This window comes from Bidens hawaiensis, unplaced genomic scaffold, assembly GCF_021521415.1.
Source record: "Bidens hawaiensis isolate Kalapana, Puna unplaced genomic scaffold, B.hawaiensis_p1.1 tig00052510_1, whole genome shotgun sequence".
In the NCBI taxonomy this organism is placed as follows: Eukaryota; Viridiplantae; Streptophyta; class Magnoliopsida; order Asterales; family Asteraceae; genus Bidens; species Bidens hawaiensis.
The window spans coordinates 40,687-55,679 of record NW_027499448.1 but is presented as its reverse complement, the minus strand read 5'-3'; the positions used below and the strand labels follow the sequence as shown (position 1 = coordinate 55,679).

Genomic DNA, 14,993 nt, shown 5'->3' with positions numbered 1-14,993 from the left:
CCATTGGTTGATACATATATACTGTTTCATTCAATTTTCCGTGTAAGAACGCATTAGTAACATCCAATTGATGTACGGGCCATGACCGAGATAATGCGATTGATAAAACTGTTCGAATGGTTGCCAGTTTAACCACCGGGCTAAATGTTTCGCCATAGTCTATGTCGACCTGTTGTGAACGACCATCACATACCAATCGAGCTTTAGAATGCTCAAGAGCCCGATTCGTATTAAATTTATGCTTAAAAAGCCACATGTTGCGAATCACATTCATTTGCGGGTGGCGTGGGACCAATTCCCAAGTCTCATTTTTAAGAAGGGCATTAAACTCGTTGGTCATGGCAGTGTGCCATTCCGAGATAGACAAGGCATAGGCAGGGTTTTTGGGAATCGGGATTATAGTAGTAGCAGATAGGTTTAATATTTTCTTAGGTTTGATAATCCTGTCCATTGTGCGAGTACGCATCGTACAGGTAGAACTAGGTGGGTCATGTTGAGTATTTATAGAGTGGATGGGTTGAAGTGGTGACTCGGATGGATTATTTGTGGAAGTTACGGGAGAGTTCGGATTAGATTGTGAGGGTGATAGAGGGCTTGTAGTTACGGGAGAATTCTTTTGTATGTTTGAGGGATTAGTTTGTCCTAAAGGTGAATTTAGAGATGGGTCAACATGTGCCCAAAGGTGTGGATGAAGTTGAGAGGAAATCATAGGATGGTGGAGCAAAAGGTGATGAGATTGCATGTTGTTGAGCAAACGGAAAAATTGTTTCATCGAATACGACATGTCGGGAAATAATGATTTGATTTGTGTGTAAATCTAAGCACTTGTACCCGCGATGGTTTTGTGGATATCCGAGAAAGACACACGGAGAGGAACGGTGAGCGAGTTTATGAGCTAGGGTCGATGGGTGTAGAGGGTAGCAGAGTGAGCCAAAGACTCGTAGGTGGCTATATGCGGGAAAACGATGATAAAGGAGTTCGGTTGGAGATGGCAACTTACACTTGTCTCTCTTTCTCCAATCTCCGGCCATGGCAATGTAACAGTCACCAATATTAAAAACTTCATCCCCATCATCTTGGAGATGGAATCCGCCCAATATACAACCTGGTCGGAGTTATTTATCATTCACTGCAAAGCCTATTTGGTTTATGGCCATCTCACTTCTCCTACCCCACCAATCCGGACCTCATCTTCTAGCAAGGATCCGGTCAACCCAAGCACCCCCTCCCCACCTTCTGCAGATTCGTGGGAACGACTTGACTCCATTGTCCTCCAATGGATCTACGGTACTATTTCTAGGGATCTACTATGCACCATATTAAAGAAAAACACAACCGCCTTTGCCGCGTGGAAAGCTCTCGCCGACATATTTACCGACAACAAATCTTCGCTGGCGATTACACCATAAGGAAATAAATATAAAATACATATACGTCTATTACTTATGTTAAATGTTAACTATAAATGGAGCGAAGTTTCGAGTTAACAGAAAACGTAGGGCAGTTTTGTCACTACGCAAAAAAATAGAATATATATATATATATATATATATATATATATATGTATGTATGTATATAATTTCAATTCATTATGCATTCACTTCTTTAAATATAGCAGGGAGGGTTCGATCTTCTTATCTTTTAAACCCAAAGGCTTAATCGACAATGGTGATGTGTCTTTGTGGACAATTAGCATCAACTAGAACTTACTGGACTAACACAAGCCCTGGCTGCCGCTTCTACTGTTGCACGCAAGGGGTCGTTTTTTATATCTAACTCGATTTTGATTCTTCTTTCTTGACCTTAATCTATGTAGCCCCCCCCCCCCCCTTTTTTTTTCAAAGAACTTGATGCAAATTTTTTGTGTGGTTTAAACCTCCATGTGTGAGCAATCAGTTCAAATAAAACATTGGCTTCTGAACCCAAAAAAAATAGAAATCATGGTAAAAGAACTCAAAGATGAAGTTCGGTGAAAAGAAAAGTGTTTAGTAATTAGTTGGTTAGTGTTTGTTTTCTTTGTGTTCTTTTGCACTCGGAATGGTGTAATGTAGTTTGTGGTTTAAGATGCTTTTTTGGGGATGTAGTTTCTTTATACTAAAAAAACCGATGAAATGAATTTGAGTTGAATTAAGTTAGGCTTTTTTTTTGAATATTTTTCATATAGTGGGGTGAAAGTGTATATAATACTCTAGTATGTGTTTTGAAATAAGATTTCAAAACATAAGGGCATTTATTTGGGTTTCTACAGATTGCCTGCCGCCATCTTTCTTACTTGAATCATATTTATTACTTGGGTCAATTTTTTGTTTGGACCATCATTTTTATTTTGAGCATCTCTTTTACATTATTGACATTTTTTACCTGGACACCTCTTTTGACTTGGATCCCCCTTCTGAATTGAGCCTGGACTTTGAATATGATTTGGGTCATCTTCTAAGTGTGGAATTTTACTCCTACAATCAGCCTGAAACCCTCCCTTGGTCAATTCATTTAAAGCATATTTCTCTCCATGTTTTCACTGCATGTCTTCTTATAAGGGTTGTCACTTCTTCATTATCACCAAACTCTTGACCAACATAGAAAGTGTATTTTTCTTTGGAAGCTTCATGTATCTTTCTTAATGCTTTCTTTCTCATCATCTCAATCTTTTCTTCTTCTGATGATGAAGTTCCAAATGTATCATTACTCTCTTCTTCTTCGTCTTTCTCTTCTTCTTTTTCTTCTTCTAATGAAGAATTATCATCCTCGACTTCTTTTTCTTTTCCTTTATCATTTTCATCATCTATGTTAACTTTGAAATTGTTCATATCCACTTCAGCTTCTTCTACCTCATTAGCTTCATCTACAATGATCTCGCCATCAATTCTTCATTTCCAACCTTATCTTCATGTTCATCATCTACCTAAAAATCACCTTGCATATCTTGCAAATTAGGAAATAGTGTCTGATTATCAAATTGCATTTCAATAGCTTGCATTTGTTCAATACCTTTCACTTGGTCTTGAACATCCATTCTTGAACTAGACCCTTCACCTGAATTCCACTCTAAAAGTAACCTCTTTAGACAGCTTGTAATTGTCTTAGTTTGTAGTGATTCTTCAATGGCTAAGCCAGGCTTAGTTGGAGATAGAAAATAAGAGATCAAGCAGGTTTTCCCATATTCAATATAAACAGAAATGCAATGGACATCAGGGACAAACTTCATCGGCCAGAACATCATTATTGTAAAGCTCTCAAACCAAAGTCTAAATCACTTCTAGTGGTAATACAAAAGTGATTCCTCATTATAACCTAACATATTTACAATGTCATTCAAGTTAAAAAATACAGAACCTTTCGATGTCCAGCAAATCCACATAATTGACTTGCCCGTTTCATAAACTTTAAGCCATGTCAAACTCAAATTTCCGAAACTCTTTTCTAAATACCCATGTGTCCATCTTCCTGATCGCAATCACGTTTTGTGTTTGAAGATGATAGACGTGATTTTTCCTAAATCGAACTTTTGTTGTACACGATGGTGAAAGACGTTATTCTGCCCTAATCGAACTCTTGTCTATTTGCCCTAATCAAACCATATCACGTTGTGTTGTAAATGAAGGTGATAAGATGCAATTTCACGACTGATTAGTATGACAATTTGAGGGAGGTGCAATGATAATAATGCCCTCAGCTTTTCAGTTAACATTTAACGAAAGTTGCAATTATTACCTAAAATTATTACAAAATTATTGTTTAATACTCTACATGTGACTTTTAAACCATAGTATCCAATCTTGTTACTTTCTAGGAAACGTCACAGACTAACTATATTTGTGTCTTTAATTAATTATGGATTTGTTCTGTTTTTTAGTTTGTTTTGAAACAAATATAAAACAGACGATGATCCATCACTATTCCTTGATACAGTATATCAGAAATATTCGTCGGTAAATATCTATGGTATCCATTGGCAAAGATATTGCCAATGATAAGTTTTTTGAAGGGTTTTACCGACAAATTACCACGAACCTTATATGTGTCGACAAGATGCCTATGGATCTTTGTGTCCCTTAAAGTTATTTGTTTTGTAATGGTTAGTTACTTTGTAGTATTTTTTTATATGTGAACTCTTAGGGATGTAAGAATCAAAACTCAAAATCATGAAGGAACACTCTATGGTGAATGCCTAAGATATATGAGCAAGTTAAGAGCATGAATTACATTTCTCACATAAGTTGACAATATGAAACACAAACATAAAAGACCACAATAGAGTATTGAGTAAAGTACGTTTTATGTTCCTGGAACCAGTTTGCGACCCTATTTTGAAAATTTGACCCACTGACCTTTACTCTCTTTTTTTTTCACTTTGAGTCTAGTTGTCAGTTAGACATTACTATTCTGTTAACAAAATCTTGGAAAGACAGATTATACCCTTGTATCCCTGATACACTTTGTGTCCCTCTTTGTGCAGTTTTTCTTTTTCTTTTTTTTTTACTTTCTCCCCACAATCGAATAAAGGGAAGCACGATGTTTGACTTAACATTGACTTCAAATTTGACTATATACAGACCCTACTAGGCCTGTAAACGAACCGAACGTTCGGTGAACTATCGTGAACCGTTTGGCGGGAAGTTCGTTTATGTTCGTTTATTTAATAAACGAACGAACAAGAACAAAAAAGTTGTGTTCGTTTAATTAAACGAATGAACATGAACACATGTTCCGTTCATTCATTTATGTTCATGAACATTCGTTTTTGTTCATTTATGTTTGTTTATTTATGTTCATTTATGTATTAATATTAATAGAAAATAATTAAATATTATCTGGATAAGGCATCTGCTTAAATGTTTTATATTTGTTAATTTGTGTTAATTTATTTTTTTTTATTTAAGTTCGTTTATATTTGTGTTCACTTACGTTTGTTCATACATGTTCGTTTATCTTTATTCAGTTATGTTAGTTTAGATTTTAAACTAACGAACACAAATGTCCATTTTTAAATAAACGAATATGAACATAAATAGTTGTTCGATTAAATGTCCGTGTTCTTTTAAAGTTAAATGAACGAACACGAGCATGCCCTTATTTGTGTTCATTCGATTCGTTTACGTGCTTTCATTATTCACATTGATGAATATATCGGTCTCAATCTCTAGTTCTGCCGATTTTATTTGTGTTCGTTTGTGTTCGAGAACCGTTCGTGAACACATCAATTTCCTTAATGAACGAACACGAACATAAAATCTCGTTCGGTAAATGTTCGTGAACCGTTCGTGAACACATTATTTACTTAACTAATGAACATGAACAAGGCTTTGTTCGTGTTCGTTCGGTTCGTTTACAGCCCTAGACCCTACTTGAGGAGACTGACATTTAAATTTGACTATATACATGTTACTGTAAAATGCACAAGAGCAAACAATGTTAGCTAACATCTTTTAACTTGCTATGTCACCGTTAGTTCGTTACTATGAGTCGAAAACAATCTTTTAATGCTAACATGCATCATTAATCCTATATTTAATAGTAAACGTACTTAATTATTTTAATTCAAAAAAATTATAATTCACGAATATTAAATTATTAAGAACTGCATACAAAGATTCTCCCACACAAATTAAGCCATACTTTCGTGTTGCAAACCTAAAAACTATTAGAATGTAGCTTAATGATAGCAAACTCTAGAATTTATCAAAAGGGAAAAAAAAATTTTAAGGGATTTCACAAAATCTTCTATATTCATACGATTTTAAGAAAATGCCACTCTACTTTGCAGAAATGTTTTGCAGAATTATCCTTATACATGAGAAAAAACAATATAACTTCAAATGTCACTCATGATATAAAAAACCACTACTGAAAAAACAGACTTTACTAAGTTCCTAAGTTTCCATAAAAATTAACCAACGAATTTTCAAGAAATTTGACAAACAAGTTTTACCGTCGATGAAAGTGTAAATTTGCACATTTTTATGAACCCGCAGAAACATTTTATGGATCACACTAACTTCTTGAGAACCTTGTTTTATATATTTATTTTTTATTTTGTAGTATACGTACAGTGTGTTGTTTTCTTAAATGCATATCAAATATTATGATATTTTGTTAAATGAAATATTACTTTTATGATTTTCCTAGATATATAAAATGTAACATTTTATTAAGTATGTAGCAAGGGTTCCTTTTTCTTGTGTTGCCATTGATTCACTCGATTTTTTGCTTTCTCCACCTGCAAATTAAATAGTTATAGTAGTGGAATTAATTGCCATTTGCACATAAGTTGGTTTAAATAACTCCTAGAGATTCAATAATTTCTTTTCTAAAAATGGTACCTCTATGTTCCAGTCTGTTCGAAAAGTAACTCATAGTAAAATAATCGTCTGCATGGTCATACCGCCAACCAAACCCGACCAAATTCCCTGCATTTGTTAAATAAAAAAAAACATCTTTTTAATGATAGATCACAGTTGTCGAACGAGATTGTGGAGGGAATCAACAGGAATATTTTTTATATGGAACAAAGATAGAACGAAGATGCAACTTTTAGATTGGAATTTTTTATGTGGTTTCAAGTTTTTGTTTTAATATCCTTGTATCATCTAGCATCTTGCTAGTTTTATCACTAATAATATTAAAAAAATAAATAAATGTGTAAAAGCATTGAAAATATACAAGAAAAAAAATAATGTGTAAAAATATTGGGGCTCATTTATCATCAGACTAATCAAATTTTCTGTTAAGTCATCTTGTAATTTGACTATTAAATTGCCATCGATAGAGCTAGGGTTGTCTATCGTGTCAAATTTGATTTACTTGTATCGGGTTATTCGAGTTTTGAAATTAGTATTTGATTGTGAAATTCAAAGTCGGGTTGATTCATTCGAATTATATAAAGTAAAGATAAGAAGTTATATATATCATTGAATATTGAAATTCATATTGAATCGGAATCACAAAATCGTAATCTAAATTTGTACCGGTTGCTAGCTAGATTAGAAAATTCAATAACTAAATTTGACATTAGAACTAATTAATTAATCCAATTTCAGTTTTGACACTCGGGTTTGGATGTCGAACCCCTAGAGTATTTAAAATGAATATAGAAAAAGTTGTGTTGAGATTTTATGTTGAAAAGTTCAAGTTTCACTACCAAAGAAATTAACCATATGCAAATACTCAATGACTAGAAAATGTAGCATATGTCGTATATAATCTTAAATGCTTAACTTGTTAAAAAGAAATATATTTTCGTACCTTAGCACCAAAGTTAAACTTGAAGGCCAACACAGAACCGAGTGGAACCCCAACCACATAATAACATCCAACGTTTACATAAGCAACAAATGCTTGCCATCCGCATCCAACGGCAACCCCTAGTTATATTGTAAACATAAAATCAGTCATGACAGATTCATCTGTCACAAATGGCACGACTGCTAGTCAATTTCGACAAATTTATTTATCAAAAAAGAATGAAGAATCTTACCTGAAAGGACGGGTTGGATGCCGTTAAGGAGGATGGAAACTGCAAGCAGAGGGGTGAGTTCGGCAACGGCATTAGCCACCGTTTCACCCTCGGTAAAAGCATAGCTTATGACATGTTTTAAAGCCAAAAGAATAATAGCGCATATTAAAGATATGACTAAGGAGCTAAGAGTCACCACCACAACAGCAAATGCTGCAGATTTTGGGTGTCCAGCACCTAGTTCGTTGCTAACTCCAACACTGTCATTCAAACATCATGCTGTCACTAAAACATTAATTTGTTACTATGAAACTTTTCAAAATAGGTTATATTTTTGTCATCTGAGATAGGGACATAACTTCGCCACTTTTATCAAAGTTAAAAGTCATTATTTGAGATATTTATTTCACCTTTAACAACCGAACTATCACAAAACAAAGTGGCCTTGTATTTTCAGTATTGACAACTCCAAGACACAAAGCGGATTGGACCCTGGTTCATGCTTGACTCGTTCACAAACCGAGCTAGCTGGCTGGCTCATTTCCAAACGAGATATTATAAAGCAAGTTGGGAGCTTTCAAATAGCCCTAACTACTAAAATTAAAACCAAAAAGTGACATTTTTTTACCGACCCTTTTATTTAGCGCCCGATTTAAGAAAATTTGTTATTTATCATAACTCAAAGTGGAATGTGGCGCAAATATACCTCGCCGCAGCGTTAAACCCGATTGAAATCATTAGCACCCATCCAAGAATCGTACCACAAACCGCCAATGAGGCCAATGCTATTTCTGGATTGTCGAGCAAACCCGCGATCAAAATCAATATTTGAAAGTACCTACGTAATCAAAGCACGTAAGATGTTATTTATTACTCCCTCCGTCCCATTAAAAGCGTCCATATTTTCTTTTTTATTTGTCCCATTACAAATGTCCATTTTCAAAATTTATTAGCCAGTTTTTAAGTTTACCTTTAAGCACACACAACTAGCATTAACAAACAATATGGTGGACCTATTTTTCAAGAGCATTATTGTCATTTGGGTAGTAAAAAAAGTAATCATTCAATCCACCTTAAATTTTGTGTTTTTTAAACTAAGACAGTTTGACCGGGACGAATGGAGTATTAATAAACTTTGTATGTTGGAAGTAATTTCCAACTTGATAGGCCCGTCACGTGTAGGTGATCAGGTTGGACCTATTGGACCCATAGAATTAGGGTTTTATTATATTTGGTAATGTCTTAGCTAACAAGTTAGGTTAGTCTATATAAACAAAGACAGGTTAGACATTATAGAATGTGAGGTGTGAGATACAACCAAGTTAGGGTTTATCTTAAGACACACACGAGATGTAACCGAGTTAGGGTTTTCATCTAGATGCAACCAAGTTAGGGTTCATCAAGAGTCAAACCGAGTTAAGGTTTGAGATATTGTAATCAGTTTTTTGAGTTATATTTTCTGATTAATATAAACAAGAGTTATTTGTTTATTCGTGTTTGATTATCGATGCAGGATTTGATTGTATAGAAACATAGTGAATATAAATACAAAACCAAAACTAATATATTCTATATCTTACCATGTTTCCAAACACAACATAATGGCAGAAGCAGATGATAACTTCAAAAAAGGCCAAAGTCCTGAAAAAGCCTGCATGCTCAACCCAGTCCACGTGTGCTTAGTCCTGTCACTCTTCATTATATACACAAACTGTGCCACCACAATCAGCCACCATGAGAAACTCAACACGAGTGAGCCACCCAATAAGCCCCAACCCCACACGTACAGCACGAGCCATGTCAACACAATATGAACCACCAGCATCACGGCCGCAATGTAGGCGCTCGGGTTCACAATGCTTTGGGCTTGAAGGAACTTCTGAATTGGGAAGTTAGCCGCATAGGCGAAGATTTGGGGGATGAGGCCGTAGATGAAGAGGGAGGCTGCAGCTGCTATCTCGGGCGACTGGCCGATCAAAAGCAAGAGTGATTTGGAAAAGATGTAGAGAAACATAAAAGGAATGGCGGTGGCCATTAAAAGAATGGTTGACCTTTGAAGATAAACACCAAGCATTTGGTATTGATGAGCTCCATATGCTTGCCCGCATAGTGTCTCCACTGCACTTCCCATCCCAAGCTAACAAAAAAGTTAAAAAAAAAAAAATTGTTTACGGCAAATAGTACAGTTGCGTAGTTACGTTTTAGTAAAAGAAAGAAAAAGTTTATGTATTGTTTCTTTACAAAGTAATGTTTTAAAAAACCGAACTTGTGTAGAAACAATGGTTAAAAGAAGCATAAACGGTTTGTCCCTGCCTCCCTGGTTTATTTGTATCTGGTTAGGAAAGACTGCAGGCTAAAATCCTGAGCAGAATACTACAAACGAGTCATGTCATATGTACAAACTCTCAATAGTTAACATATACAAATAATTTAACTTGAATTATAACCAAAGATATGATGGTGATATTTCATAAACCATATATGGTAAAAGTTACATTTCTTGAAAATGTTTACAAACATCATTTATTATTATTATTATTATTATTATTATTATTATTATTATTATTATTATTATAAAATCTAAAACAAAACCTAACATATTTATAATTCTAAGAATAACTCAACTAATTTCTTCGCATATGTCTTTTAACGACCAACAAGACCCACTCACCCAGGTACATGCACCCATTGGCAAAAGGCCACTTACACTCGTGATCGCGGACAACGATGATAACCCAATCCACCACCAATTCCAAGGGAACTCCCCCCCCCAACCCACCTCCCCAAAATACCCATCGTGGTAAAACCCCTAGCTCACGCATGACTTGTCACGACGAGACTCTAGAAAGTCACCGTGCTGTACAGCTAGAACACTGCTCGATCCTTTGTTAATTTCTCGCTTTTCTTATTGTCTTTGTAAAAAAAATAAAAAGATATATAGTTATGTGCAAAAGCTAAAATGAGTATCTTGTTACCATGACACCATATGCGAAAAGTTGGACACCGTTGTTGCCTAGCGATGCCGCGGCCAGCTCAAGGTTTCCGAGATGACCGCAGAATATTTGGGTCGACATTGATGTCACGTTGTTCAACAAATACACGATGATCGCGGGACCTGCTAGCCGAAACAAACTATACAGTTCCATCGTTGTTGCCTTTTGGAATCGACTGAAGGAAGTTAAGCTCATGTCCGATAGTATCTCCTCCAGCTCCGAACTTACAACCTCACCCGGTGGATTCCGGTACTTCGACAAAATAGGTTCGGTGAAGTCACCATGTTGGGTAGAGGATGAATCCATTGGTGAGTGATCAGTGTAGATATCGGCAGTCGTCAGTTTGTCACACTTATAAATATGATTTAATTTACATTATGAGCCCCCAAGTTTTGCAGAAATGTATATATGGCTTTTATATGTATAGAATTAGGGTGTGATGCTCGTGTTACGTGACAAGAGTGTATTTGTTAAATGGTTTTAAGAAGCGAATGTGAAATCCAAGAGTTTTAGTGTCAATCCAATTGACTTTATCTCAGCATTATAGTGATTGTAGATGAGTAGCATTCATCTTGTTGGTGATGAATGTGTTCACCAGAATTATTTAAATTAAGGGGGTGTTTGTTTTTTCACAAAAGATTTTTCTGGCCTCTTTTGTCTGCGCCGCGCAGACCATGTGCAGACGTTTAGGTTTGCAGATTGTTTGTTTTTCGGAAGACATTTTATTGAAAAAGGTCTGTGCGCCCTCTTTTTCACGCAAACATGGACCATCCACTTCTCACATCTTCTCAACTTATTTCATTATCTCCAACCCTAACAGCCCCCGTTCTTCAACCCTCAAATTCCGTCACCCCCGGGCCCCGGCCCTTGCCTCTTCTACCTCCGGCCAGCCGTCGGCGCCGCTCCTGCCATCTCCACCTTCGGCCAGCTGCCGCCGCTCTTGCCTCCTCCACCTCCAGCCCCTTTCTCCACCTCTACCTCTGCCCAACCGCCGCTGCCTCCTTCGTCAGAAATTAAGGTAAGCTTCTTTGTCCATTTAACCTCTATACATAAACCATATCTTGCTTGTCAATTATCTTCTTTATTATTTGTTAACCACATACTAATTTCTTGTCAACTACCTTACTTTTTCTTGTCCATTGATAATTGATATCTTACTTGTATCATCAGTTTGTTTATGCTAGATAACAATTTTATTATGTTTGATTTGTTTATGTTTAGGTTTAATTTGTAGTTAAGAATACATCACATTATAACAATTATTATTTTCTATCTTTTGAATCTTGGTGATAGATATAATGTCTATGTTTAGGTTTAGTTTTTGTTGTTGATTAATGGTAATTGAGCTGTTTTGTGAAATTAGTATTAGATCAGCCGTTAACCCGATTAAGATGTTTCTTTTTGGGTTAGAAAGGTATTTGAGCCTTTTATATTTTGTCTTTGAACATGAGAAACAAACTGTAACTGTAAATTGGTTGACATCACTAAACTCCACAGCTGTATCGAAAGTTTAAGTGCTGATTAGAGAGTGAAAAACATAGTTGTTCTCCTGATTTTTAAAAAATCATATAAAATCATAAAAAATCCGGATAAGGTGTGTTTTATATTTACGAAAAGCTCTTTAAGTCTATTACATTTCATATTTGATCATGAGTAACTAGTTCGGGCTGTAAGTGGGTCAAAAGAAGCAATTTCAACAGCTGCACAGGAAAAGGCTGCATGATAATAAACTTTTCTAATAGCATAAAGTACTAGTAATGAATGATGATTGAACACATTTGATCTAAAAGATAAATGAGTGATTTTATGGTTTTATTCGTTTGTTAGAAAGTGTTCTATGAGTTTTAAGTACTAGCAAATGGGTTACGCAAGAAATTTGCACTAACGAGCCAAAACGGGCTGCTTAGTAGGACATTGATCGTGTTGGATTTTGTTGATGCATATAATAGTGTGTGTTGAATTATTTTTTGTTCCCGGGCTTTTGTGTTTTGTAGAAAATATGACTTGGTTTGTTTCATACGATGATTTAATATGTTATTATACATGACGAGTACTAAAATTTGGCTATATATGTCCTGGGTAAAGCTCGTGCATAAATTAAACTAATGATCAAGTGCTTGGGACGGAACACTCATGTTGGAAATGATTTATATTTGTGAAATTGTTAATAGTTGTTTTTGTACATACATGAATTTTAAACCTAACATGTTAGATTAATAGTTTTTTGCATAATTGATTTGTTAAAGGTTTTTTGTTCAATTATTAGTTTGCATAATAGTTCAATTGTTATTGGTTTTTTTGTTGAAACTGATTTGTGGAATGTTTGAAGAAATTAATTAGTTTGCATAATAGTTCAATTGTTATTAGTTCATTTGTTAGCAGTCTGCAGATGTCACAGCCCGACTTAGGGCTTAGGCGTGACACCCGTAGTTGGTACCTATTTTGTAAATATATCAGAGTTGCGGGTTATTAGCGGAAGTCTTTAGTTATAATAAAATATTTATTTATTTTGAAAATTTCTCGGATAATAAATATTCAAGTAGTTGCTTAGCAAAGCTTGTTAAATCTTGATTTCAATATTTTCATGATTAAAAACTGAGACATCTTCATAAGCGAGCATCTAACTCCATGAATGACACTATTCCTTGCTATTTGTATTATACTTGCTTTCCTTTAATGTAGGGAAAAAATACATCGGCGATATGCTGGTGAATCGTTGACTCTAAAAACATTTATTAAATCTTTGACTGACAAGATAGTTTTCTTGAACAAACTCAGCAGAAACGTCTCTTATATCTAGAAACTTGTGCCACTGCCATTCACATACAATTAAGGTTCTCCAGGAACTGATGCCATTGGAGAACTTTCCTTATGTTTGTTAGTCTGCGGCCACATAGCCTTGATTGATAGGTTAACAGATATTTTTGGGTCCAGACACCTGTGTACTCGGTCTGAGTTGCTTTTATTTTCTACCTTATGACTTAGGGATTACGTAATCCTTTAAATTTAGAGATCATGCAATCTCAGATAAACATTTGACTGGCTTGTTAAGGTAAACAACCCGTTTATCTTAATGACTGACTGTAAATCCGAAAACCTTTATGAATGAATGATTGACCTATAATAAAATAGGTTTATATAAATTACCAGATCGTCTCTTGATCCAGCTACAGACCTTTAGTCTGGTTTTGATAGCTTTAAACCTTAACTGATCATTTATTTGAATAAAATATTTAGACCCATAGTCTTTCCATTTATTTGCAAATTATGTGCTGAGTTTCTTCTTCATGAAGAAACATCTATTGATTGGTTTCTTCTTCAAGAAGAAACATTGAATGACTATAGCCTTTATATGTAAAACCTTATGTTTCTTAATCACAAAGAAAACTATATCTCTTGCATGTAATATTTCGTAATTGTGAAGAAACTATATTTGTCTTATCTCATCTTGTATGTAAAAGCTATGTTTCTTAATTATAAAGAAACAATAATTTAGCTATAACCTTTGTATGCATAAATCTTTTATAAACATAATTATGATCAAAGTTTGGGCTATATCCCTGACTATGGTCTAAGCCATATAATAATAATAAAATAATAACTTACGCAGAACCCGTACCTTACGCTTGTATTCGGAGTTTATATGCCTAAACTTGTCAGGAAGCACTTCTACTCTCTATTGTGTATTGAGGCTTAAACCGTCGGAACCTCGGGGCTTAGTACGTACTACGAGAACCGGCATACAAAACGATGTTAAGTGCGTGAGAGTGATGGTGTTTTGGTGTGATTCGGAGAATGTCATACGCCTTCCTATTTATAGTAAGTTTTCTGCTCCTGCTCGTCGCCCGAAGGACAAAGGTTATGGAAGTTCGCGTCGCGCGAACCGCCTTATATATGATGAGTCATACAACGGTTTTGCCACATGGAACTACGTGCTGCCATGTGTCTACACGTGTCGCACATGCAGAATAGTTACTACGCGTCGCGTGAAGAAACCTTATCTTGATACTTCGCGTAGCGTGAAAATACTAAGGCGGCCCTTATGCGGCGATACAAGCGTACGAAATACAAAGTGCGCCATCAAAGCGCCACATTGCACTCATCGCCCGAGTCCAAGTCCAAGTCCGTGTGCGTGCGCGTCGGGTACTTCGCACCCTCCGCTAGGACTAGGGAGAGTGGTTAGCCACATAAGAATATTACTATGGAAACTCTCTTCCATATAAAGAGCTTCCGATTCTTTTCTTCTTTCCATGTGGGATGAAAGTTACCTTTCCTATTTATACCTTTGTGAAATGTTTCTACTTTCTTCCATCTTTCCATGTGGGATGGATTTTCTTTTTTTTCTTAACATGAGATATCTTTGTTTTTCTTATCTCATTTTTTTTCCATTTACTTGTCTTGAAAATATTTTTTTGATCATTGCACTTTCAAAGTTGACATTTTTAGTCCAAAATAATTATGGGATTTTTCTAGGATGCTGCAGCACACGTCAAAAAACAAACATTCTTCGTCTTACATATTACAGAGGTTAGTCCACCTCTTCTACT

At 35.4% G+C, this 14,993-nt stretch overlaps 1 protein-coding gene across 1 annotated transcript; it reads right to left on the bottom strand.

Annotated features, from left to right (window-relative positions):
* Positions 1 to 6,136: 6,136 nt before the first annotated feature.
* Positions 6,137 to 9,584, bottom strand: LOC143599680 (protein DETOXIFICATION 40-like). The gene is made up of 6 exons (XM_077077584.1): positions 9,034 to 9,584; positions 8,160 to 8,291; positions 7,475 to 7,713; positions 7,243 to 7,361; positions 6,321 to 6,407; positions 6,137 to 6,217 (listed from the first exon to the last, which is right to left on the bottom strand). Exons 1-5 carry the CDS (start codon positions 9,582 to 9,584, stop codon positions 6,351 to 6,353), a joined length of 1,098 nt encoding a protein of 365 aa, XP_076933699.1. The 3' UTR covers positions 6,137 to 6,217; positions 6,321 to 6,350.
* Between the last annotated feature and the right edge of the window lie 5,409 nt (positions 9,585 to 14,993).

Bases quoted from the DNA above. Each gene is read 5' to 3' on its own strand.
- LOC143599680 (XM_077077584.1), bottom strand. From the start codon at position 9,584: ATGGGAAGTGCAGTGGAGACACTATGCGGGCAAGCATATGGAGCTCAT. The intron at 7,714-8,159 runs GTATATTTGCGC...TTTGAATGACAG, and splicing joins GGGTTTAACGCTGCGGCGAG to TGTTGGAGTTAGCAACGAAC. The intron at 6,408-7,242 runs GTACGAAAATAT...TAACAAATGCAG, and splicing joins AGTTTAACTTTGGTGCTAAG to GGAATTTGGTCGGGTTTGGT.